This window comes from Epinephelus moara, chromosome 4 (assembly GCF_006386435.1).
Source record: "Epinephelus moara isolate mb chromosome 4, YSFRI_EMoa_1.0, whole genome shotgun sequence".
Taxonomy (NCBI): domain Eukaryota; kingdom Metazoa; phylum Chordata; class Actinopteri; order Perciformes; family Serranidae; genus Epinephelus; species Epinephelus moara.
In genome coordinates, this window is record NC_065509.1 from 42,239,739 (window position 1) to 42,267,218 (window position 27,480).

The 27,480-nt window shown below is 41.8% G+C and overlaps 2 protein-coding genes across 3 annotated transcripts in view; one reads left to right on the forward strand and one right to left on the reverse strand.

Annotated features, from left to right (window-relative positions):
• Window positions 1-10,650, reverse strand: part of shtn3 (shootin 3) — a 40,006-nt gene extending 29,356 nt beyond the window's left edge. Inside the window, exons 1-2 of one of the 2 annotated variants that reach the window (XM_050042536.1) lie at window positions 10,408-10,650; window positions 1,212-1,272 (exon numbers count right to left, since the gene is read on the reverse strand). In XM_050042536.1, the coding sequence (XP_049898493.1) occupies window positions 1,212-1,272; window positions 10,408-10,479 (133 nt within the window). In that variant the 5' untranslated portion in view covers window positions 10,480-10,650. The remainder of the gene's footprint in view (window positions 1-1,211; window positions 1,273-10,407) is intronic. The other variant, XM_050042535.1, reaches the window with a different exon arrangement.
• Window positions 10,651-14,073: 3,423 nt separating this feature from the next.
• On the forward strand, window positions 14,074-26,176 carry gm2a (ganglioside GM2 activator). The gene is made up of 4 exons (XM_050042564.1): window positions 14,074-14,341; window positions 16,476-16,628; window positions 21,979-22,161; window positions 22,709-26,176. Exons 1-4 carry the CDS (start codon window positions 14,243-14,245, stop codon window positions 22,862-22,864), a joined length of 591 nt encoding a protein of 196 aa, XP_049898521.1. The 5' UTR covers window positions 14,074-14,242; the 3' UTR covers window positions 22,865-26,176.
• The last annotated feature ends 1,304 nt before the right edge of the window (window positions 26,177-27,480 follow it).

Below are 27,480 nucleotides of genomic sequence, written 5' to 3' on the forward strand. Positions count from 1 at the left end.
GTCCTCTCCTCCACCCTCAGACACGTCCTCTCTTCCACCCTCAGACACGTCCTCTCCTCCACCCTCAGACATGTCCTCTCCTCCACCCTCAGACACGTCCCCTCCTCCACCCTCAGACACGTCCTCTCCTCCACCCTCAGACACGTCCTCTCTTCCACCCTCAGACACGTCCTCTCCTCCACCCTCAGACATGTCCTCTCCTCCACCCTCAGACATGTTCTTTCCTCCACCCTCAGACATTCAGCTTCCTGCCCTGATGAACACTTCAGGATGTAGAGGCTGTTGTAATGTCACAGTCAGGTGACCCACAGGTGGAGGCTGCCTGCTTCTCCTGTTAGCCTCTGTATAGCTGACTGAACTGACTGACATCATTAACTGGTGCAAACTGGACACAGAAACATCCACCCCTGAGTTTATGTGTCATCATGTAGGAAAGCAGATCTGTGTTTCACACCTGCTGCATCATTACATGATTTTACAGACCTGTCACATAAAGACACAGTGACTGATAAAGACCTGTTTCATTGAACCAAATAAACTCTGCCCACAGTCACAAAGAGCCTCAGCTCATTTAACCACAAGTTAAAATCCTTCGCTGCCTCTGATGTTTCTCTGCTTCACACAAACATGTGACACCGCTGACGCCCACAGCCTTCACATCTGATCAGTCCTAATATCTGATTATTAATGAATCATCTTACCTGTGTGAATGTTCTTGACAGGAGCTGCTGTGTTCTCCACCTTCTTCCTAACAGCTAATAATCGAAGGTTAACTCCTGCCGTCGGCTACTTAACCTGACAGTCGTCATGGAAACACAGCTAAACACACCCATTAAGAGGACGGGGGTGTGTGTGATGTCGACAGAGGTGAGGAGGAGAGGTGTGAAGGCTGAAGAGGTGGAGGTGTCGGCTGTCTGGTTGGAGGTGGGATGATGTGTCGCTGTGCTTTGTGCTCCATGATATCTGATACACTGTGTGTGTGTGTGTGTGTGTGTGTGTGTGTGTGTGTGTGTGTGTGTGTGTTTAACCTTTTAAAAGATAATTCCACTTTACCATGTCTGGGTCTCATACTTTAAGTTTGGCCATTGTTCTTGTCATCTTTACATAAACCTTTAGATGAAGTCTAAACGCTGATCTGTGTATGTTTGTGTGTGTGTGAGATGAAGATGATGGTGGAGGAGTGTGAGGAGGCTGCAGGAAGCTGGACTCACCTCTCTTGATGTGTTTGAGTTGTCTCTCAGCCTCGTCTCTCTCCTCCGTCAGTCTGTTGCACTGCAGGGACAGACAGACAGACAGACAGACAGACAGACAGACAGACAGACAGACAGACAGACAGCAGGTCATTAGATCAGGACACTGACACCAACACACAGTACAGTTACACCCACTCAGTCTGCTGTGTGTTTACACACTGAGCTGTCACACAGCACCAGTTTTTTTAAACACAATATAACCCTGAATATATTTATTAATATTTTAAACTGACAGATGTGAGAGAAAACACATCTGATCATTTGTGCTGACAAATAAACCATCCAGTTAATAATGTGTGCATGAATAAGTGCTTCCTCTCATTAAAAATTCATACTGTCAACTCAAATTACTTCATTCATTCATTCTCTCATCCTCACATTAATTGTGTTGAGTTATTGTACAAATAAAAACTGACAAATAAATATTCACATATTTTACTCAAGTGAAAATAAAAGTACCACAGTTTAAAAATACTCCACTACAAGTAAAAGTCCTGCAGTAAAAATCTCATTAAAATAAAAATACACATATAGCATCAAATTGTGCTTTAAATATCAAAGTAAAAGTACCTGTATACAGTATAAGGGTACTTTTACTTTGATATTTAAAGCATAATTTCAGTGTGCTATACATGTATTTCATATTATTGGAATATTATCACAATGCATCCATGTGAGCATAAAAGCTGAAAAGACAGTTATGTTTACGGTGTTTGAATCAGACAAATCAAATTTTGTCCATAAAGGGAGTATGATTGAGCCTTAATATGACCCACGGCAACGTTTCCTAAAGTAGCACAACACAAAAACAACATTTATGACCATTAACAGTAGCAGTTTTATAATGTGGTTTATGTTGTGAAAGTGTTGCAGTCTGGTTAGCTTTAGGAAAAGATGGTTTGGGTTAAAAAAAGTACTTTTGTTATGTAGCCTACAACTGACGTAGATACGTACATATGTGATGAGAGTTAAGTACGTTACATACACAAAGTGAATAAATGAAACATTGACTTTAAATATATCAAAACTGACTTTTGGTTTCACACATTGCAGAATCAAAAGAGGCGTGTAACACAACAGCATCAGCCTCTAGTGCGACTTATAATGTACGCGTCGGCAGCATTTTATAAACAGTGACTATGGCATTGACATGTCAATAACATAGACTGTATAAAAATATGGACATAGTCACCGTGACGTCACCCATTGGTTTTTGAGGAGCTGGTTTGAAGCTCAAAGTAGCAGCTTTGGCCGTTGCCATCTTGGCAGTGCCTGACTCCGCCCAACTCCCGGCCAATCAAAAATGGGCAAAGAGGCGGGCCAAATGAAGCCTGGTTGCTTAAACACGCCCATCTCGCTCGAAGCTGCTAAGTTAGCTAAGGTTAACAAGCTAGGCTACTTTGGCTAGCCCTGTGGTGTTGGCTGCTCCTGCCTGGTGCCAGCTCCCTCATGAAACAAAATATCCAAAAGGCACAAACACGGCTGAGAGGTCAGGTTCAGTGACTTGCAAATTAGTTGAGATGAGGCCTAGCACTCAATGACTTGCAAATTAGTTGAGAGCAAATTAGTTGAGATGAGGCCTAGCACTCAATGACTTGCAAATTAGTTGAGATGAGGCCTAGCACATAGCCAGCGGCTAGTTAGCCACCCGTGATGGCGCCCCCTGTCACTCAAAGTGACCACGCCCTTAATTATGCGCAACTTTAAGCCTTAATAAAATTTAAACGGATGAGTTATAAAAAAATTCACCCCTCGTACAGTTGTCATGAAAGGGGAAATTAGCTATAGAGACCAAAACCATTTTTTGCACCAGGCTGTAAACATGTTTATTTCTGCTGTAAAGTTGAGCATTTTAACATGGGGGTCTATGGGGATTGACTCACTTTTGGAGCCTGCCTCAAGTGGCCATTCAACGAACTGCAGTTTTTGGCACTTCCGCATTGGCTTCACTCGTCATCCCAGGAGGTTACTGCTTGGTCAATAACAATAATTTATCTTCCTTGTTATTTGGTAACTGACACATTTTCAGCTGCTGTTCTTCTTTGAGTTAGCCACTAACTGCTATCAGCTACTTTTTAAGTCTCCTTGCAGTGGATCACATGCATAACACGTGATCAAAACGTCACACTCGTGCAGCCCATGATCTTTCCTGCCGGCTGTCCCGTTCATAGAAACACTGTGTAGGTGACATATCTACCTCTGTTCCTGGTGCAGAGGTGAGACAACTCTGTCCCACCATTCCGTGACTGTTCCTTTTTCACACAAAAGCGAAGCGGCATAACAGCGAAATATTCTTGCCTTGAACATGCAGTGTAAATGGGAGCTATAGACTGTAGGGATGCCTCACAGACAGTCTGTCACTTAAGCAGCCCCGCCTTTAAATATGCATAACTTTGGGCCTCAATAAAATGTAAATGAGTACGTTATATAAAAATTCACTCCCTATACAGTTGACATGAATGTTGAAACTAGCTCCAGATACCAAAACTGTTTCTGTACCAGGCTGTAAACAGAGTCAGCCTCTAGTGGACATTAGAGGAACTGCAGTTTTTGGCATTGGCTTCATTTTTAGCCTCGGAGGTTGCTGCTTGGTACAGACAAGCTTTGTGGTCATATCTTGAGGCAGAACAGTCTCTGAATAACATACTGAACTTTAACAAAATATTGTTTATCCTTTTGAATATCTAAAAAAATATTTATTTAAACTCAGAGATGATTTGATTCTGACTTACACAGATCTATAAACTGCTGCTGTGCTGCTCTGGATGCACCTTTACAGTGTTATAAATGGAAACCAGCCTCCGTCTATCTCCTCTGACATCTTCAAATGTTCCAGAGACAGGAGATTTGGAAATCTTATCAGCTAACATTTCTGTCTCAGGAGACTCAGAACCATGTTCCCCATATAAACACTCATTTAGCCTGCTCCTCCGCCTCTGCCCTTCTCCATCCAGGTCTTCACTTTACCTCCGACAGTCCATCACCTCTGATAACAGACTGACTCTCTGCTCCCGCTGCCCAACAAAAGGCAAACAGGCCGTAACTGCTTATTTTCACAGCCACAGGATCTGATATAAGTATCCCTTGTTGTGCTAAATTTAGGGTGAGCAGCTGTGGAGGAGACCGTTTGGATGTTGGAGGATGAAACTTGGTGACAGCATCTGCAGACGTCAGTGAGGTTAAACAACGCTGAAGGACAAACTGGAGGCTTCGCTTTCACTCCTTGTTTGTATTCTGTCTGTCCAATTATAAATAAATGTTTTTAAAATAAAGAAACAACTCCTTTGATCAAAACAAAACCAAATTCACCTCCACTTCATTTTGTCTTTCAACAGTGACCCACATTTAGATTTCAGGTGTCCAGGTTTCTATCTTCTCTACATTTTCTCAGAGACAGTTTCTGCTCATCCCTAACCTTCACTTGGATAAATGTTTTCCTTACAATTCCTCTACCGTCTCAGCTCAGGCTAACCAGGGAACGATCTCATCTGATTTGAGTTACTGCCTCTTTTCTTCATAGGACAGAGATGTACAGAGTCCCGCTGAGTGACCACAGTCAACAGCAGAGTATCCGCAGTGCTGCTGTTCTCTGCACACGCTTCATTTACGATGATAATTGGAACTCGTAAAGCATCCAGTGACCTCCTGTAGCAAAACTAACAGTCAACAAAGACAAGAGTCCCTTTGGGTTTAAGAAGAGAACTCACTGCATGTACAGTCATTCATTACATACAGTATATGTACTGTATATCTCCAAGTTTATGTTAGTCAGTTCTAGTTATCTGAACTGGAGGTTCATCGAAATTATACCAATAATGTCAAAGTTTTGTCTCCCTACCTCTGAGTGAACCTCTGCAGTGATGTTAAATATAAGACGATAGTCAGTATGTTTACATGACGTTGAAGAAAATTGATTTGTTGTGTTAGTCAATCCTACTAAATCAAATTTCTCAAAGTGTGTCTAACACACCCAGATAATGCAATTAGGGAGTAGAATTCCTCCTGCATGTATACAGTCAGTCAAACCCAAACTGGCAGAGGCACTCTGCACATGCACCACAGTTTCCACCTCAGGTTTTGACCTCTCCTCCAAGAGTCGCCACTGTAACGTGGTGTAGGGGTTTGCATATCCCTGTGATCCTGGGAGCTGTGCTGTCTGGGGCAAATAACCCCTGGTAGGGTCTTCCAAGGCAAAGTGGTCTCAAAGGACGGGCCAGACTAAGAGCAACCTCGATGAAACAGCACATTCAGGAGAAGACTACCTCGCCCAGTATGGAGACACCAGGGCCGCCCTCTGGAGCCAGACCTGGGTTGCGCTCACCAGTGAGCATCTGTTGGCCGGACCTTGAGTCATGGGACCCGGTCGGGCTCAGCCTGAATGAATGACATGGAGCCGCCACCCTGTGAGCCCACCACCCGCAGGGATGAAGTATGCAGGGTTACATACCTGGGTTCACATGTTTTTAACATGTAACAAAAGCTTTTGTTTTCAACAGCGCTGTATGGATGCAGATCTTTGCACAGGAAGTAGGTGATGGACTGTGTTATGTCCTGCGCTCTCCCAGACTTGGATGGTCTTTTTTTTTAGCTCAGTGTGTCCAGTGTTGGTTGATTTTTCAGTGGAGCGGGTTTAGCGTTAGCTTAGCCGTCAGCGGATAACACTATCTCTGGATGGTGGAGTGTGAGGTGAGCCCTCATGGTCGTAGTATTCACAGAGTATTTTAATCTCATATGACACAGCTTGCAAATCACACGTGTCATATCCAAGTCCTCCTTTCCTTCTGTGTTAAAAAAATTCAAAATAAGTCCAGACCTTTGATTTAAACATAGACGGCATGTTTCTGATTTCCTTCTCCAGTGCCTCCATCTTTGTTTTTATGAACTTCCTGCCAAATGCCGCTGACTGAGACCTCTGCTGACCATCATCAGGAGTGATAACATTCACACTCACACACTGATGGAAGAAAAAGGTGGATCATCAACCCTGGAATCAGTGAACAACCTCCTCTACCTGCTGAGACAGGCAATACGAAAATGTGGAGGTACAGCCTGTAGTTCGAAATCTAGGCACTATTTAGATGTATTAAAGTTTACCACAGTTCATTTACACATACTGCACACACTGTTGTGATACAGAGCTGGTTGGAAATTGGTGAATTATTCCTTAAATCAGATGAGCCTGCTCTGATCTCTTTAACATTAAAACACACTTAATGTGGACACTAACACACATTAAAAACTTCAACCAAACCCTACACGCGCACCCTCGTCTGATTTAGACTGAGCCTGGTGTAATGACAGATGCCTCAGATGCTTCGTGACATTTAAAGAAAAGGAACCTTAGCCCAGACGGGGAGTTCGATGTTAATGGTTCAAACCTGAGTTTTTTTAAGAGGGCGTAACTGCGTCAGAACTGAGCCGATATTCTCAGATAAAAAGGATAAAAAGGTCGCTCTCTATCTCTCTACTTCTCTCCGTCTCTCCTCCGGCAGCAGGAAGCAGTTGTCCCACTTTCTCTCTGCAGCCCTACCTGCAGTCTCACACACTGTCAGCTCACATTTCCCTGAGGAGCTCAGAGAGCAGCGGGTTCACCGGCACACAGCAAGGCTCTGACGCTGCCGGGTGAGCGGTTCAATTCCCTCTGCTGCTCCGTGAGTACGACGATGCACAACTACGGTTATTTCTTTTCAATTAAAAAACATATAAATCCCCAGTTACTCATCTGACTGCACAGACACACATCTGCTGCTCAAAGTGTGGTCAGCAGTCAGTCATTTTCCTCTTTGCTATAATGCAAAAGTCCAGCTGCAAAACACTGAATTTCATTTCCCAAAAAATCTCTTACAACTAAATGACATGTGACAGTTCTTCATTAGAAGCAGTGCTCAGGTTCTTTGTTGGAAGCATTTGCAGCAGCTGCATCAGGCTCATGCTTTGATTTATTGGGGACATCATGGCAGGACCGAGGCTCCACCAGCGTTTTAAGAAGAACAGACTCTGCAGTCTCTCATCTGTCTTACAAAGAAAAGGTGAACCATGTTGGGTTTTCTGTCCTCAAGGTCTGAAGCTACTGCTTTTCTCAATGTTTGGTCTGTAAAATGTCAGAAAAAAGTGATCAGTGCCTTGTGCAGTTTCCTAAAGTGCGAGGTGACAAATTTACTGTCTCAAAAAAGCAGCAAATTCCCACTGCTGAGAATCTGCTGGACAGATTTGGGCAGTTTAACTTGGGAATAGACTTCTGTGATAAATCAGTTATCCAAATAAATGCTCATTAAGTTTGTGAAGCAACTCATCAGCAGAAGTCTTGTCTGTATTTAAAAGATAAAGAGTGTAAACACTGCTGATGGACAGTACAACTTATCATCTGAACCTAAATCATCATTTTGTTACTTAAAATATTCATAAATTCAAAAGTCCACTTACAGGCTTTCAGCTGCGTTTCATGGTCTTCATTCAGTGAGCACTGCAGGCTCAGGTGTGTCATCACATGCGGGGCTTGGATCATGTGATGACCAGCGTCTGTCACATGACCTGCTCCACTCACTGAGTGAAGACCATGAGCTGTAGCTGAGAGATCAGGAACAGTGTAAGTGGACCTTTGATCTCAGATTAAACTTCCTTGCTCAAGACAAGTATAGTTTGTTTGGCACTGAACTACAAAATCCACATATTTGCTTCAGAGGAGATGGCAAAGCATCATGGGAGGTGTAGTTGTTGAATGCTAACAGAGCAACTTGGCTTGTATCTTTCATTACGATACTCCAGAGCGAGACGTTAAGAGGGGAGGAGTTAAATGATTAGTGTGTCAGATTTAGGGGGATTTAGAGGTGAGGATTTTAGATTTCAACCAGCTGAAACTTCTCCTGGTTAGAATTCCTTCAGTGTTCAACGAATTCTATTTCTGCATATGTAGGTCAATGGGCAGAGCAAGGCACTAACACACCTCCAAGGTTGGTGGTTCAGTTCCTTGTGTCTCTGTGACTAGAACGAGATACTAACACTGATGAAGGAAACAGGTCAAAGTCAAGCTAGGGCTGCTGGTTCCATGTTCTTATTGTGGGATAATGGATGAAGCAAGGCACTAAGGGCTCATTAATGCTCAAAGGAAGATATGGAGATGGACAGAGTCTTCTGTACATACTCTGTGTTGTAGACGGCGGTGGTCTGTGCAACCGTTATGAACATCCCAACATTATAGTATTCTATTCACTATGTTACCAGTTTGTTCCATATTGTCATTATCTAAATTTCTCCATCATCTCCTATGGTTGCTTTCTGGATATGTGCACAAATACAGACGAAATGAACGCAGATTATGGACAGAAGGCTCCGTCTGTCTCCATATCTGACGTCGAGCATAAATGAGCCCTTACGGATACCAACAAAATGGAGCTGTACCACTGGAGATCGTGGTCCGGACTCAAGGAGGCTAAGTCATCGAATCCCGCCAAAGGACTGTATCAATGTCAAGGATCCTTCGAATTCTACCTAGGACCGAGTCCTTCCTTCAGAGAATTTTCAAGGATGCATGCGTATCCTCAGCGGGCACTCTTCGCACATGGTTTGCTTGACTTGAAGGTGGGGCCTCTTCAACGATGCACACGTGGGAATGCATGTTCACCAGGGTGTACTCACAAACTGTTCTTATGTTTTCCTACTTAAAGTGATGCACCCAAATTCGTACATTTCCCAAGTATTTTGAAACGCTGTGATCATGTGACCAATGCGCTGACGGGAGTAAAGAATGAAGAAGTCCCAAGTGGTCTTGTAAGGAGGTATGTTCGAGTGTTGGAAAGGTCACAAAAACCAGGACTTTTCCCTGGAGCTTTCCCCTCGAATCGCGTGTTCAGAACCTTGTGAACTTTGAGTCGTTTTAAGGTCCTTGCCATGTTTCTTTTCCTAGACCTAACCATAGTAACTTAACGTTAAGGATGTAACATCATTTGCGGGGCGCTAATTTGTAGGATAAATTGCTCATTCATTCATTTTCCATAACTGCTTATCCTATTGGGGGTTGTGGGTGGGTGGAGCCTATCCCAGCTGACATTGGCAAGGGGCAGGGTTCACTCTGGACAGGTCTCCAGACTATCACAGGGCTGACACATAGAGACAGAAAACCATTCACACTCACATTCACACCTACGGACAATTTAGAGTCACCAATTAACCTGCATGTCTTTGGACTGTGGGAGGAAGCTGGAGCAACATGGAACAACTCCGCACAGAAGGGCCCCCCCACCCCAGGGTTCGGATGCTACCCACTGCACTACCGTGCTGCCGGATAAACCGTTGTGCATGCATTTTTCATGGTATATCAAATTAACCGTTCTATGAGAATACGCTGGTGTTCACCTACTGCTAGGAAGGAGTCTTGAATAGCCTCTTTGGACCCGACCCGTCCTACTAAAAAAGCATCCTTGACTTTGAGAAGCACCCAACGCATGAGGGTTCAGAACCCTGTTTAACTCAAGGAAGGAAGCAAGGCACTACTGACTGCAGGTTGTGGGTCAGAGGGAGGAGCTATAGGCACTGACACAGACCAAGTGTCATGAATTTGATTTTTGGGGTAATTCTGTGTGGTAATAGAGGCCCCGTCACCAGGAGATGAGGTGTTCAGGGGTAAAATCCTCCATTAGACGCAGATCAGACGCAGCTGTGGAAATAATGAAGGTTTTGATTGATAAAGAAAATCTACTGTGATGAACTCAAACTGTTAAATATCAGCTCAAACCTGAGGCGAGGCTTTTTTTTTCTCAGTTAGAGACATGAAGTCAGACATTCAGCCCAGAATGAGACACTCAGCACATTTCTCTCTACAAAGAAAAAGCCTCAAATCCATTCACAAATCATCTAACTTCCTCATGAAACCATCTGAATCCACCTCTAATATACATTTAAGGTATAATTTCTGCTCTCCGTGTCAATGGTGAGAAGAGGATGAATTTAGGGAGGGGTCCGGCTCTTTGATGTCTACAATAACCTCCAGGAGAAGCCGGCCGGCGAATTATACCGGCTGAAATGAGCCTGCAAACCGTCCCATCTGAGCCAGAGACACATGCACGGACCTCTGAGCACACACCAGAGAGGTTCACGTGCAGAATAAACCGGATTAGAGGTGAATATTGGAGCAGTTTTATGTTTTTTATCGGTTTACCTCTGTTCGCATGTGCGAGTCCCTCTCCTCCTCACATCCCTCCATCTGCGCCGATGAAGAGCAGGGAAGCATCCTCAGGAAAAGAGTGATCAAATATTCCCTCCTCTGCCTGTTTCCAACCTCACAGTGTTATTGAAAAGAAGATGAAGCTGCACACAGGTCAGTTCTAGCAGCACATGTCCGGATCGTATTCTTCCAAACACATGGGAGGATGGAGAGGAGCTCGGTACCGCTGATGCTGCTGCTGCTGCCGGCGGACAGGATCCTCCTCCTCCTCCTCCTCCTTTCACTGACAGCATCATCTGGCTCCCCTGAACCCCTCCTCCCTCCCTCCTCTTCCTCCTCCCTCCTCTTTCTCCTCTCTCAGCGCTGCAGGCACAGTCGGGATGAACCATTTCTGCAGAGCGAGATGAGACGAAAATGTTTATTATCAACACATTTTACTCAGTTTTGAATTTAAATTTGTCTCCAAGCAAACTGAGGACTGATATTCAAACAGTCCCCAATATACAGTCACACCGCAGTCAGTTTAATGAGGAGTCAGGGGTGCGTTCAGGTGTTGATGGGAGAGTCCGACATGCGGGAATTCAGTCAGCTGAGAGACCAGCGTTGCATTCAAGTTCAGTTTTAGACCAATATAATGTTGGCCTATTGTCTTTTCTAAAGTCTGTTTGTTTGATGTGCAGGAGATGGCGATAAAAACCATTAATGGGAGTATAGACGTGTGTACAGACTCTAACATGTTCCTCTGTGGAGAACCTTGTACCGTCTGGATGTTCCTTTGTAAACCTTTTTATATTCAAATGCAGATTTACATAAACTGGCTGTTTCCTCCAGAGAACTCAGATCAGCTGCAAAGGTCAGCCTTCAACACTGAGCTGTGTGTGTGTGTGTGTGTGTGTGTGTTGTAATAGCTGTTCTACATCGACATCTAGAGGTGCTACTATGCAACTACAACTACAGATTCTCAGCTATTTTTTAACATCATATGCCTGTTACTGCTACCACCAGGGGCGTAAATATAGACAGTGCAAGCAGTGTGGTTGCACTGGGGCCCCTGAAGTGGGGGCAGGGGCCCATAGAAAGAGCAGACTTTACAACTATTGGGGTTGGGTGGAGAATGGGCCCATAAGAGTGACTACCACCTTGAAAATCTGCCTGTGTTCAAAGAAGAACTCTCATGAAATTCAAAAAGGTGCCATTTGCTATATACGCTCCTCAGAAAGACAAACCATCTCTGTCAAGTTTATTTTTTATTTTTTAAAACAAAATTACGCTTAGTCTACATAAACTGTAAAAGTATAAAAGGTTTAGATTAAAAGAATAATTTCTTATTTTCTTTGATATTTTCTGTCATATAGAGATGCAATGATGATTGTGGGTAATACATACATGATATTGTCCAGTGTTGAGTCTCTGTTTCATTGATCCCTGCTTCCATGTGCAAAATGGCATGTGCTCAGGCCCATCATAACAGCGTGCGCTGGGGCCTGTTGTAACTACCTTACACCACTAACTACTACTACTATAGCCTAATAATAATAATAATAATAATAATAATAATAATAAATAAATAATATTGTTTCCCTAATGGACTGATTTACATTCGTTACAATAATATATGTGCATAAAGGAAAACACATGACTAGATTAAGGTAGATTAAGTTATTTACTAAATTACATTTTATTTCTGACCATATAGGTTATACAGAATTTACCCAAACATTATACACAGCTTAATAAAAGGCCAATCTTAGGCTGCCTCTGCATTGTGCTGTTTAAAATTAAAATGTCACTGCCATATAAATATAGATGGAGGGTTTCATAAAGGCTGATGTCAAATGAAATTAATAATAAATAAATTAAACACAAATAAGTACATAACAAAAACATAGATACAGTTTTTATCGCTATTATTATAAAATATAGAGATTGACAATAGTGCATAATTTCTTTTCTTTGAATTCAAAATAAGTGATAATGTTCTTCCCTTCTATGTTGATTTTATATGTTGTTTTGCACAGTATATAGTTCTCAAGTTCTTTCCAAAATGTACTACTATATGAGCAACCATAAAACAAGTGAGTTACACTTTCAGGTTCAGTTTTACAAAACGTACATTTGTTATCAATGTCACAGAATCTTGAGATATATGTGTTAGATGGATATATGTTATGTAGTATTTTTAATGTAATTCTCTGATTTTGTTTGCGATACAAAATTTAAAAAGGAACAAGCCATGCCTTGTGCCAATTAATATCCACAAAAAGAGCATTACATAAAAGTTTCCCTCGTGGTGTTATTTACCTAGCATTATAGAAACATTTTCTGATATGTTTATTAGTGCATTTTTTACTCAAGATGTCAATACCATTTATATAAAGAGTGTTAACAGTTGTATGTTGCACATTCTGTTTTTCATAGCTTTTCATTAATTCTATTCCGCTGGGAATGGAGTTTATTACTGAGCTAAAGTCTTTAAATTTGATTGGGAATGCTCTTTCTGTAAGAAAATCTTTGTAACTAAGTAATTGGCCATTAGAGTTAAATAAGTAAATAAATTATATTTTTATCAATCCAATTTTGTAAATAGAGTGATTTGTTCCTTTTAGTGATACATTCGTTGTTCCAGATGACAGATTTATGTGGAGAAAAGTTATGTGAATAACATAGTTTCCATGTTAACAAAGCTTGTTGATGAAATTCCGACATCTTAACTGGTAACCTTGAGATACTATAATTACATGACAGTAAGAACCGAAGACCTCCAACATTCTTGAATATGTTGTGTGGAATGAAATGCCATAATGTAGTCTGGAGCTTTTAAGCATTCTTTTAGCCATTTCTCCTTAAATGTATAATTCAAGTCCATGAAGTCCAGTAGATCAAAACCACCTTTATCTTTAGGTCCAGAAAGCAGGGTTTTCTTCAGATGATGGTGCTTATTCTTCCATACAAAGTTAACAGACATGTTATTAATATCCTTACATGTGGAATCACAAACATTGAGGGAAAGGGCTGGGTACACAAATCTGGAAACACCTTCAGCTTTAGTCAAAAGGACTCTTCCTAAAATTGACAAGTCTCTTTGAAGCCATAAGTTTATTTAAATTTTTTCTAACACTATTTCCGATTCTATGTATGACGATGATGATGATGTCTGTTTATTACTTGCTGGTTTTAATGAGCAGTTGGCACTTGATCAGATTTGTGATAATATAGCACTCCTAATCTCAAGAGTATCGTCGTACAATGATAATAAAAGCCTTCTATTCTATTGTAAATATAAACAAGCCGAAAAAATAATTACCAAATCAAATAAATTACCAATAAAAACATGAATTTCTGAGTTCAACTCCACAATGCAACTCTCTCTAAAAAAACAAACAAACAAAAAAAAAAAACAGGGTTGTAAACGTTTATAAGTTGTAGTTGTTCTATATTTTAAATCACATTTACATTTACGTAGCCGTAATATATAAGTAAATAAAATCACTTCCTAAATTAAGTTCTATTTTTTAATTCAATTAAAAAATATTAAGTAAACATTGTTGGGTCAAATCATTAAAAATTCCACTCCAATCTTTGTTATTTTATTATTATTAATTTAATGTATTTTAGAGGCGCAGGTCACGTGACTCGGCGGTCACGTGACGGACTGGGCCGGTTCCATAGTAAACACGGACGTAACTTCACCAGGAGAGGCAAACACGGCAGCGGCTCCAGCTCGTGCTCAGTTGGGCTCCGGTAACGGACAGTATAACGGGTCGTAGTCTCCGCAGCGTACCGTGTGTCTCCCGGTGTGTTTGTGTCGGTGTGTCCGGTGACTGAGGACATGATGGAGAAACTGTTAACGGTAACCGTGCTGACGGCTGTGGCTTTAAGTCAGGTCACCTGCAGCCCCGCCACACTGAAGAGGGTCACCAAGGCTCAGGTGAGACGTTACCGTTACATTACCGTTACATTACTGTTAACTTTAGAGCTATATCACACCATTACACTTCTGTATTATGGTAATAATACCGTAATACTGCTAATACTGTCGTAACACTGTGTTCAGGCTGCTGTGTGTCCTGTAAAACAGCCTTAAAGGGACAGTTCAGATTTACTGAAGTGGGGTTGTGTGTTGCATTTCTCCACAGTCAGAGTATTTACACAGCAGATGTCACTCAGTTCACCCTCAGTTTGGAAAAGCAGGCCAAAGTCAAACATCAAAGCTGAGCAATGTGTTGCTGTGGATAGGGGTCAGCAACAAAATGGACTTTAGCCACCTGCAAAATGTGCCATGTAAAACAAAAAAATCAATATCAGTTTAAGTGTATGCTATATTTAGAATATTTTCACTGCTCTACTTTAATGTCAGACACCATTTCAAACAGGAAAATGAACCCATTTGACTGCTCTCTTCACAGCCAGACTCCACTGAGAAAAATAGGGATTTAAGATTGCTGAACACAGGAGCTGCTGGTCTGTTAGTCAGTTAGTTTGTATTATTGCGTGACTTTGACACTTTAAAGGGTCATTTCAAGTTCACCAAAGTCACACAATAGCACAAACACACTACCTGATTAATGCAGTAGTAGACCTGCAGCTCCTGTGTTCAGCAATCTTAAATCCCTATTTTTCTCAATGGAGTCTGGTGACTTTGACGAGAGCACAGATGTGCAACTGAAGCTGCTATGGCCTGTCGGACTGAAGGGTAAAACTGTGAAAATACTCTCAATATAGCACACACTTATACTGTTTTAATTTCTGATTAGGTGGTGCTATTTTAGGTGTCATTAGTTCAAGGTCTGCATAATTTAATACATTCAGTGTCATACTGTTGTTTGGCCATGTCCTCAAGATAGTTTGCAGTCTCTGTCAAGGAGCTGTCCAATAGTCACTCACTTGACAGAAGGAAACAGAACTTAAAACATAAAAGCTCTGTGCCAGACATTCACTGTACTTAAAAAGAAAATGTGTTTTTTACAAACTTGACATGTTTGTGAGTCACTTGGGGTCCATTCAGAGTGGACCCACAACCCACCAGTTGGGAACCGCTGCTCTGAGGAGACATACCTCATACAACCCCACTACAAAAAGTCCAGACTATCCCTGTAAATCTTTCACCTGAGGGGACAGATAAAAAACAAAAGCACCACCTTTAATCATCTGTACCTTTATAAAGAGAGAGAACTCAAATAATGACACAGTCACTAATTCTCATTGATTGATGAGTGAGTCAGCTGACTGTTGGAGAAAGATATGTTTTCTTTAACATTTGCCAAAGTTGCAGCATTTATCGCAGACAGAAACTGAAAAATCAGAAAACATTGTTGGATTTTCACATTTCCAACGGTCCTTAGACACATCATGTGCAATAAAGGCTTCCTCAGAAAAAAACAGATCTGAGCTAAAAATAGTGATATTTCATTGGACATATTGTACGTCGCATTTAAAATTTGGCCAAACATAAACTGTTTGCACAACAAGAGTGAAAGTCCGAGGCTTTTTTCAACTCCACGAATTTTGTCTTCGACTTTTAACTTTTAAACATTTTAAACATCAAAGTTTTAAAAATCAAATAAGTCATTAATGGTGAAAGGAGGGTCATGTATTGTCCTCCAGTCACTCAGGGAGGCTCAAGGAAAAATATCTGTTGCAAAAAACAACAACCAAAGAAAGATAATAACCAAAGTCACACTGCAGCCACCCCCGTCCTCTGATGAGTAGAGAACAGTTCCCCTTTGGAAAAACAATCAGTCTTAAAAAGCCTTTTCAACTATTCATGGTGTCAAATCTTTTGATATGAATATGACAATGCTTGATGAGGATCTTGTGTGTTTAGAGCTCAGTGTGTTTACAGCCTGTTCTTAGAGTCTATTTTGTTGTTGGTTACCCAGCAACAGTCTCTTTGGGCACACAATATTCATGACCATCCCGAGGATGGAAATTCACCACGATTAAATTATTATGAATGTCTTTTTTAACCATGATCTACAATAAATCCTGGTCCCATCAATATAAAAATGTCAAAGAAAGAACTGAAAACTGATTGTGGATGTTAACTTTGTTGCTGTGGACAGATTTTGGGTTTTGACTGGAAGAACTGTGGGAAGCCAGATGCTCCGGCGGTCCTGAAGACTCTGAGCGTGTCTCCAGATCCCATCTCCATCCCAGGAGACCTGACCGCCTCCGCCTCTGGATCCACATCTGTAGAGCTCAATGCTCCGCTGGCTGTGAGTACACTGACACTGTTCTATACACATACTGTAAAACTTTAATTAGTAGCCTGGGCTATTATTTGCTTAAATCACTGAAGTCAACAGGCCTATATTTGGGACAGGCCTTTAGTCCCTTTAACGCAAAACTTTTTTGGTGGGCGGGGCTTAGCTGGAGGCAAAACCGTTCGCCACAGACATCAGCTAGCGCTAGCTTGTAAGGTCTGTTGTCTTGTTTTAGACGATGGAGGAAGATGATGTGAGTGGTGCGTTCAGAAATACTCATTCTGAGTGTGGGAGCGCACTCTGACACAAACTGTACAGTTCATAAATTGGGTTATCCAGAGTGCCGCACTCTTAAGTCCTTTTACACTGCCAGATTTTCCGCAAATGTTTTGCCGGCAAGCTGCGCGCGTTTAGACACACAGGGTAGTCATATTGGTGGAACCCTTTTAGTTTAAACACACCAAGGTGGCCTTCCGCAACAGGAGGGGCTGTTGATGACTTGTGGGAGGAGCTGATGATGACGCCGCACGTGCGAGCCACTGGCGGTGGATAAACAGGAAACAGCTGATAGCAGGAATTAGCGAGCAGCTAGTAGCAAGAGGGAAACACAAACCTGACAGACACTGTAAAGATGAGCAACTGGGGAGACAAGGAATTGCGCGCCCTCCTTGTCCTCGCAAACGAAGAGGCCATTAACCGTCAGATGACGGGGACGGTGAAGAACGGGCCGACTTATGAGAGAATCACCGAAGGACTGACCAGCCGCGGCTTCCCTCCCACGTCACTGTTTACGTCACACGCTGAGCTACACGTTTCGTTACTTGCTCACGCCCCCCATTGCCCCGAAAAAGGCGCATTCTGTATAAACAAAAGTAGGTAGGCGACATTTTGCTGCACTCCCTGATTTTGTTTTTATACTGCCAATGCTGAAAAAAGACTGATTGGGCTTTCCTGCAAATTTGCACAACTCCTGTCTAAAAAGGGCTACAGAGTGGCAGAGCGCACTCTGGACACTCTGATGACCTGATGATGATGATGATGATGGCCTCCGTCCAGTCCTTTGGTCTTATCACATTTAACCATAGTTGTCTTTGTTTTTGTTGACGGGCAGTGGCGGCTGGTTTTGAGCCATGACTCCTTCTATTCTGGCTCCCAATAACACAACAAGACAAACACATTTTAACACTCCTATGGAGCCTACGGCCCTGTGGGGGAGAGGCAGGTTTTAATATCCAAAGAACTTCTATAAGAATAAACTACTTGGCAACTAGACCAGGCTCCTAATTGAGACAGGCCTTTATTTGTCAAAATGTACAGCTACACCGGGCTAGTAAAAGAGACTGGGCGTTTAATTGAAGTTTTACGGTATATAAAGTCTTCTCTTGTTGCTCTTTGTGCCTGGATGCCTCTGACAGCCTGAAACACTGTTTTTAAAGCTCGTCTTTGTTGGGTCATACGCCCCAGTTTGTCAGTAAAGTGAGATTATTGGACTTTGAATACAGAGAATGAATAAACACAACCTTAACTGCCCCACGAGGAATTTGCTTAGCAACAACTGAGCATAACAGAGTTTCAAAAACACATCAACGACAACGCAAAACATGTAAACAAGCTTCATAAAAACATCATAAAACGTTATAAAGAGGTCGTTGCTGAAATCAATAAGGACATTAGACATTACAGTCCATGTGATCAGAGCTTGCTTGGGACAGAATAACTAACTCACTGTGTTTACTGTGCAGTGTGTGTGTGTGTGTGTGTGTGTGTGTGGTGATCAGGTTGTGTTTGGGCGAAGTCTAAACAGGCGTCTGATCCTGTGAGCTTCATGTGAGCAGCTCTCTGTGTGCCGTCGGTGCTCACAGAGCTGTTCAACACAAAGACTGTTTCATCTTCTGAACTTATTTGATTAGATTTCTGCCAAAGAGGCTGAAACATTTTTCACTATTCATAAGAAAAAGCACAAATTTAAGAAAATATGTCCTGAAAATTTCTAAAATTCTGATGTCAATTGAGTTCAGCTAATAAAAAGCTTTATGTCTTTAATTCATGTTTGCGAGGTTCATAAATCTTGCCAGGTTTGTCTGAGCAGTTTTTATTTCCTGGTGAGGTCAGAAACCGTCCTCAGAGAGCTCACAGTGTTTCTTTCGTCCACATTAAACAGTTTTTAAAACGTCCCTCAGTCTGTGTCAAAGTTTATGGTACGTCAGAGGTTTGCAGGTAGAAATGCTTGGTCAGCAGAAGAAGGTTTATGCTCCAATTTTGACTGTAAAGCTTCAGTCATGTGTGTAAAGCAGCAGGATAACAAAAGCTCTTGACTCAGCAGGTTTGGTTCAGACACTTTGTCTCTGATCACACGCTCAGCAATAAAAGCTGAAGTATAAAACTCCCGCTCCAAACTGAGCCTCTGCTGTGTCATACAACATGTTACTGACCTACAGACACATCAGAGCTGTGAGCTGGTCTAAAGTAATGAACACCAGGGTTGGTTTATAATTTGTTTGTTTAAGTGCAGGACAGACCAAACTGAGGCTTCTTAGCTGAATCAAATAAAAGATAGCAGTAATTTAAATATAAAGTTTTTGCTTCCTAATTTTCCCTGATTATTTGTGGCCCTAAAAATGCAGACTGCAGCAGTATTTTTATGATCTGAGATTATTTTTTAACATTGTTTTGTCTGATATTTGTTGTTGTTGTTGTTGTTGCTGGATATTAGGAGACAGAACTGATGTCACACACACACAGGGCCTTTCCCAAACTGGATCCTACCCACTCCCACTCCAACTAGAGATGTACCGATACCACTTTTTCCTTCCCGATACCGATTCCGATCCCTGAACCTTAGGTGTCTACCGATAGCGAGTACCGATCCGATACCAGAGCGTAAAATAAAAATGGATGGGATATGAATTGTTGTATGTCTCAACTCCTAAAACTCTGTAAAATATTAAGAAATAAATACATAATAGTGGAATGAATGCCATAAAACTTTTTTTAAAATTATTATTATCCAGTGTTGACACAGATCAAGACACAGGTTAAAGTGCAGCCACACAATTTGGTAAAAAGACATTTTAAAGGCTACAGTAGAATGCTTTTTAAACTCTGCTCCGTTTCGTTTGCCCGTAGCGTGCGTATGCGTAATGACGTGAGGCATTACGTGGTATCGGATTGGTCATAGGCTGTACTCGCCGATACCTGATACCGCATTTTAGGCAGTATCGGAGGCATTTACGATACTGGTATCGCTATTGGTACAACTCTAACTCCGACTCACGTGTCACTCGTTTGTAGTTAGCTTCACAGCTGAATGAAGCTCCTTCATCATGGTGTTGGGTGTAAATATAGCAGCAAGCTTTGGGAAACACTTCCCTCTCTGCAGCAGAAAAGTAAGTTGTTGTTATATTTGGTAACCATGGAGAAAAATACAATTACTCCCATTTTATATTCGTATTCAGTCATTCATTTGTTTTCCATAACTGCTTATCCTGTTAGGGTCGCTTTCCCAGCCTGTTCCAGTTGCCATTAGTCGTGAGGTCGGGTACACCTTGAACATGTTGCCAGACTATCACAGGGCTCACTCATAAGCCCCATTTCCACCAAACACCTTCAGTAAGGGGAACCTAGACCCTAGCGTTTCCACCACGCAGAGTGAGCAGAGTGAGCAGAGTGACCGTCCTCTACTGACCAATCAGACTGCAGTGTTCACAGCTCCACCTTTTAGTACCAGATCTGTGTGCTAGGTACCCCAACAGAGGGGGGACCAAACATGGGGACGCTAAGGAACGCTTCTGTTGGTACCATCCACAACTTTTTGCAGTGGAAACGGGGAAAAAGCGTACCGAACTGCTCAGTGGAAACGGGGCTACAGAGACAGTCAACCATTCACACCTACGGACAATTTAGAGTCACCAATAACCTGCATGTCTTTGGACTGTGGGAGGAAGCTGGAGCACCTGGAGGAAACCCACGCTGACACGGGGAGAACATGCAAACTCCACACAGAAGGGCTCCCTCACCCTGGGTGTAAGGAACCCTCTTGCTGTGAGGCAACAATGCTAACCACTGCACCACTGTGCTGCACCATTTTATGTTCTTTATACGTTTTATTTGGTTCGTGCTGCTGCTCACAGGAATTCTGGTAGTGTATATTATCCTTTGGCCATTAAAATAAATAAATGAATCGACAAATAAATAAGTTAATAAATACACAAATAAATAAATAAATAATACATAAGAAAGAATAAAACGTATCCCTGAGATTCACTGGCGACATTACTACTTTCATCATCTTCTCGTTTTTCACTCTGATGTTTATAAGCTGCTCCTGTTACACTATAAAATAAACTTGACACTGACTAGAGAGGTTTATATTTGAACCTAAATACAAGGTAGCCTTTAAGATGTTACTGTCTGTGTGACATATTGAATGTCTCTTAGTTTGAGCAGTTTACATTCCTCAGAGTAGTTGAGCAGAGCGTTATATGTACCGAGCGTCTTATGATGACGAACACAGTTCTGTGTTGTACATCGTCGAGAGTATTGGAGGGTTTTATAACACACTTCCACTCCTCACTTGTTGGTTTGGGACGGCACTTAATGTGGCGGACTCTCTGCGTGAACTCAGAAACGTAGTGGAGGTGGGTAGGGAGAGGGTAGAGGGTGGTTTGGGAAAGGCCCAAACAGTCGACGGTTGTGTTCGAGCCCCAGATACTGATATTTATTTTAGACCACAGAAGCAGCAGCAAACGTGAACATGTGACTTTACACACAGAGCCAGCTGATTACACTGTAAACACACAGCACTGTGTGTGTGTGTGTGTGTGTGATATCTGCACTGTGGTGAAGTGTGTTTTCACACACTGCTGACCAGGATAATGATTAAATGATTAAAAAATATAACCTATGATCAAAACAGTGCCTTGTCCGTAATCAGTGAGGTGCAGCAGAGCTCAGGTGTGTGTGATAGTGTTTGCTTCCTGTTCACACACCTGAGGTTATGTGAGGTCACTCATCGTTGTGACCTGATCAGATTCTTATCACTTCTCTCTCTGCCGTCGTGTCACTTCCTCAAAGCTCCACTCAGCATTTCCTGTTTTTAACCACATGTTTACTGTGTCAGATCTTTGTACACACTCTGGTTCCTCTGCTGTATTTTACTTCCACATGTTGATTACACCTTGTTCTGCATCTGTTTGTGTTTACAGCTTTTAAATGAGACCGTCACCTTTTTATCGCTCCGTAGATGTGTGTGTTATTTTAAACCTAATATTTAAGGAAAGGTCTGCTGTGAGGTTGTTGGATTCAGGATGAAGAGCGAGCCTCTCACCTTGTTGTCTCCTCTTCCTCTGTCTCTGCTCCTCAGGTGAATGTGACCCTGGAGAAGGAGGTGGCGGGTTTCTGGGTGACCGTCCCCTGCCTGGAGGAGCTGGGCAGTTGTCACTATCCGGACGCTTGTGACATCCTGAACCAGCTGATCCCTCCTGGTCAGGACTGTCCTGAGCCGCTGCACACCTACGGCCTGCCCTGCCACTGCCCCTTCAAAGCTGTGAGTCATCTGTGTGCTGCTTATTGGTCGTTACAGAGACTGTGGGACCAACAGGAGGTTTTAATGAGTGATGACGTATAATTAGTCCCAGGGGGAGCGTGTGGAGAGTGAACAGAACAGGACCCAAAACTGATCCTTGTGGTATTCCATGTTTTGACAGAGCAAATATTCCCCAACGGTGACAAAGTGTTTCCTGTTGGTTTTATGTTATAAACTTGGGTACATCATTAAGTTTGATGTATGCAGATTGTACGATGACAGCGGCTACTGAATCACAAGCTACGATATACGTCCATTGACGTCAATAAGCAAGAAGAAGACGTCATCAGCATGCGTCCTCCATCTATACACTAAAGAAAACATACTTATCATATTATATTCAGGTTCTGTCAACACATCCTCCTAAATCCGACACACTGGACCAGAAGTATTATTATTATCATCATCAGTAGTAGTTAATGTGTGGAGGGGCTGTACAGAGAGTTTGTTAGAGTCACAGCATGTCCTAATACAGTGTGTCCTCTATGTGTCCTCTGTGTGTCCTCAGGGCTCATACTCTCTGCCTCAGTCAGACTTCTACCTGCCCTACATGGATCTTCCCTCCTGGCTGACCAACGGGAACTACCGTGTGCAGGGCATCCTGGGTAGCCAGGGCAAAGAGCTGGGCTGCCTCAAAGTGGCTCTGTCCCTTCACTCCAACTAAACCAACGCTGCCGCTGCCGCCGCTGCCGCTGCCGCTGCTGCCGCTGCTGCCGCTGCTGCCGCTGCTGCCGCTGGGAGGTTTCAGGTTGTCGTTTATTTGCACATAAACCAGTCAAAAAATTGGGAAACAAAAGCAGAAGTTGCACAAAGTGTGAAACTGAGAAACTTCACAGGGTTTATTCAAGTTTTTTTTATGTTCGACGACGGTGAGAAAAAAAGACGATAAGCTAATTTCACATTTTTGACGCACAGTTCTTTGGGAGAAAGACGAGACAGATATTTTTGGGAAAAGAAATCTAACAAATCGTCTGACAACTGCAGATAAAACTAATAACACGAACAATGTTCACAGAGTCCTTTAACCATCAAACATGGTGCAATACAGTGATTTTTTACTGGTGTACACAGAAACAATATTCACCTCTGTCTCTGTTCACACAGACTTCAGCTTCACTGGAAATTAACAGCTACTTTGCATGAAAGCGACGCTTTAACATCATCACATGCAAACACTGAGAACCACAGGGAATATATCACAAATACTTTTACTTTGGGAGGTTTGGTGTTCGGTTCTTCCACTGTTTATGGGTGTATTTACTGTTATAGAAGGTGAAACATGTTCGATGTATTTCAATCAGAAACATTGATCCTTTTTAAAAATCTATAAGTAGACTTTTATTTCAACTTATAGTCAGATATAAATTAAGTTTATGTCCAGAACATCATCCAGGACACTTCACAGTTTCAGCCTCTGATGGCTTTGAGACCTTTAATAAAGTTGTTCACTGACTCAAAGTCAAAAACAATCGCATAAACATTCTGCCTTTATTGTGTGACAGCGTGACGTCACAGTGCGACCAAGAGATGCCAAAAGATATCTTAAATTATCCCATCACATGAACCCTGTTGTGCCTCGCTGCTGAAACGTTGCTTCATTTCTGTTCATCCACAGAGAAAAAGAATCAGAATTATTCAGTGTTTCAGATTATTGGAGACAATTAGCCGATAATCACATCAGATCAATGGCTGAATCCAAATGTCCGCACTTCACTGCACTTGCAGACTTTGCGGGCGGGTTCTCTGGAAGTCTGGGAGTGCTGAGGGCTCTGAATCCACAATTCATCCAGTCCACGAGGGGGCTGAAGATATTGACTGAATCATTTACCCACAGTTCATTGCAATACGGACATGACGTTGAGTTTTTTTTTTCAATTGACTGACTAAAAACCAAGACAAACATATCATGATCGTAAAACAATTATTGGATTAAAATGTTACTTGAATCACGTAGGTCAGAAATAATATTAAACCACAATATGATACAGAAATATGTAGAAGCAGGGACCATAGAGGGATTAAAATGCTTTTCATTATAGCAGCCTAACCTTATAATAGCTGTGCAGTGTAGTGCCAAATATATAGGCTCGGAAAATTAGCCAGAAATAAACAAAGGTCCAATGTAACTTACACCCGGTGTAATCAGTCATCGTGCAGCCCTATTTACTAACATGTCCGTGTTGTACAGCGAGTCTCTGTTGTCGCAGACTTTACATGATGACAGTGAACACATCACAGTACAAACACCTGAAGTCCAGAGGGCAGACGTTTAGATTCAGTCTGATCTGGCATCACACGTGTCAAAGACTTTTGTGTCAAAGACTTTTTGTAATGGATAAATCCATGTAGCATCAGCTCTGTTAAAATAATAACATCCTTCATACATGCTCATGTGCTCATGTGCTCTTTCCTCTGTGTGTGATTTTGCTTTTTTAAAGTTGTTTTCATTTCAGTTAATAATTGTTTCTTTTTTTACTTCTTTAATGGGATGTTTTAAAAAAAAAGGGGTCAGTGAATCACTGCTGGGAATAAAAACGGCGTATTCATGTAGTTTAACTGATCGTAGCCAATATATGACATATTTTTTATTGATCTCTGTGTTTTTACCGAGTGCCTGATCAGATCTTTACGAGGAGTTAGTGAATCGATGCTGTAGAAATGAACAAGAGAGGAAAAGAAATCAGGGCCCTTATTCACAAAGAATCCTAAGACTAAAAGTAGTGACGTCATTCTAAGAAAAATCTTAGAATCCCTCGAATTCTAAGATTTTTCTTAGAATTTTCCCTTGGTAAGATAAAAGTTATTCACAAAGCATCTTAGGCCTTAAGAGAGCTCCTAAGGTGAAAAACTGTTAAGAGGAGGGAGGAGGACTTTTAAGAAGCCTAAGAGTGTCTTAAACAGAGAAGATGGCTGAAAGACAGAGAGGAAGGAGAGATATTCTCCGTATATTGAACGACAGTGATTTAATAAGACGCTACCGGCTTGATCGTGCAGGGATAATGTTTGTGGTTGACCTCATCAGGGATGAGCTTACTTTTCCCACCCAGCGTAGTAACGCAATAACGCCCGCTTTGGATTGCAGCACGTACCAGCGCTTCTCACACTCATCGCTTGTGCGTAAAAGGAGAGGGAACGACGCATTGATTTGTCGGGCAATGCGCTCCCAAGTCTACCTCTTCCCTTGTGCCGTGATCCCGGGACCGAATTTCCCTCTTAAAACTCCTTTGTTCTCCTCCACGAGCTGTGCCAACAGCAGGCACTGCTCTTCTGTCCAGTTCGGCTTTCTCGTTCTTTTTTTCTCCATTTCATTCGTTGTTTTGGTCATTCTGCCAAATCAAACCGCTTTTTACAAGGAGGCCAGCAATCACAGTAATTGCTGACAGCTGAGTCTGCGTCCACCATTAATATCAAATAGATTAAGTAATAAAATTACCAGCATGGCGAGTAAACATAACAATAAGCAAATCAATATAATAATCGGCATGTGAATGAGGTACGTTCAAACATTTTGAAGCTGTGTAACAATTAATTTAATTTTGCTGAGTTTCATCATCATCATAAAATTATTTTCACGATTACACATTTCTTAATACAGTCTAAGTTCTATGATCGGTTCATTTCACTGTCCATTCATTACTAGGAGCGCTTTTTTTTTTCTTTTTGTAACAACCAATCACAGCTTTTAGCGTCATACTTAGCAACGGGGTCAACCACACCTCCTCACTAAGATAAAAGTTTCTGTCCCCTCCTTGCTCAGAGTTGCTCTCAGAAACTTCCTGAATCACTCTTAAGCTAAGATTCCTTGCTAGGAATTTTTAGGCTAAGTTAGGAGCTCTCTGAGAGGACTCTGAGAATCTTTGTGAATACGGGCCCAGGTCGTTATGATTTTAATTTGTTCTAAATGTTCAGTGTTGATAACGACGACGACGACAAATTATGTTTGTACAGTTTTTAATAAACAGTATCTTATAGACGATGTTTGTTTTCATGTGTTCAGATACTTTTAGGGGGGGATCACCAGAGGCACCATGATACCATATTATTACGATACTTTAATTAGTTTTGCCTAAACAAATATTGCAGTTCATTACCTTTATGTCAACTGCAAATTCTGTCCCCAGAAGAAAACTGTCAACATCTGTTTTTATGTAATAAGATGACGTTTTCAGTCTGTTCATCTCACTGCAGTCATTTTATTGGGATAAAAATGTGTCTAGTGGACGGAAAAATGAACTGATTTTATTCTTCTCGCAGGCTGCCAAAAGTTTTATCTGCATTTGCAATATTCTTAATTTATGAAGTTTTAAAAAATGACATCTGGTGTTCATGTATTACACAATACTGAATCAATATTTAGAAAGCCAGTTGTTGTGATATTCATCCGGAGAAGATTCTTCCTCCACATAAAAAACACATATTTAAAGTTTGAAAAGGTTTCAGTGATTAATATTCATTTATTAAGTTTAATAGAAAGATGAATTTTCAGACATAAAAAGTAGAAACAGGATTAAACTTGTGGTTTTGGAGGTTGAAGTCCTACGTTCAGCTGAAAGTGTTTGTGTCCCACAGTTTTAGGGAAATGATCCCAAATATACCAACAAGACAACCGAGGACTTCTTCTTCTTTTGTTTTAATGTCAGCAGAACAGTGAAACGTTCCTGACCGTCAGCTGAACTCAGACCATACTGAATACACACATCCCCTAAAACAAGCAGGAAGTGAAGCCGTTACTGTCAGTGTGTTTCCTGTGAGAAACGCACTCAGAACATAATAATGATTCCTATATGATCAATATGTCAGTGGAGATTCATCATACTGATCAGAAAAGACTTTAATCTGCAGCTGTGAAGGAGCAGCTCCATGTTTCACCACCAGGTGGAAGCACTTCCTCTGAAGTTTACACTAGTTTTCAACAACCACGCAATAAAAATCATAAAAGATCCACAGTAACATGTAGAAATATTAGAACACCTGCGCATAATGACAAGAACCAACAAATTCTTTCAACCTTGTCCTTATGAGAGCTTTAAAACCAGGCAGAGACCAGTTCATGTAGTTTCAAGCTTTGTCTTCCAGCTGAGTCCGTGCACTAGGAACAGACAACACAACTCAGTCTAATAACACAATGTCCTGTTGTCTTTATCATCACGAGATCACTTCAGTGTAAAATGCAGCGGTGCATGTTTGACAGGAAGCAGCTGAGAGACAGCAGCAAAGTGAGGAATTACACCTGACAGAGCAAACACATGCAGTCACACAGCTGGACCTGATGGAGATGAT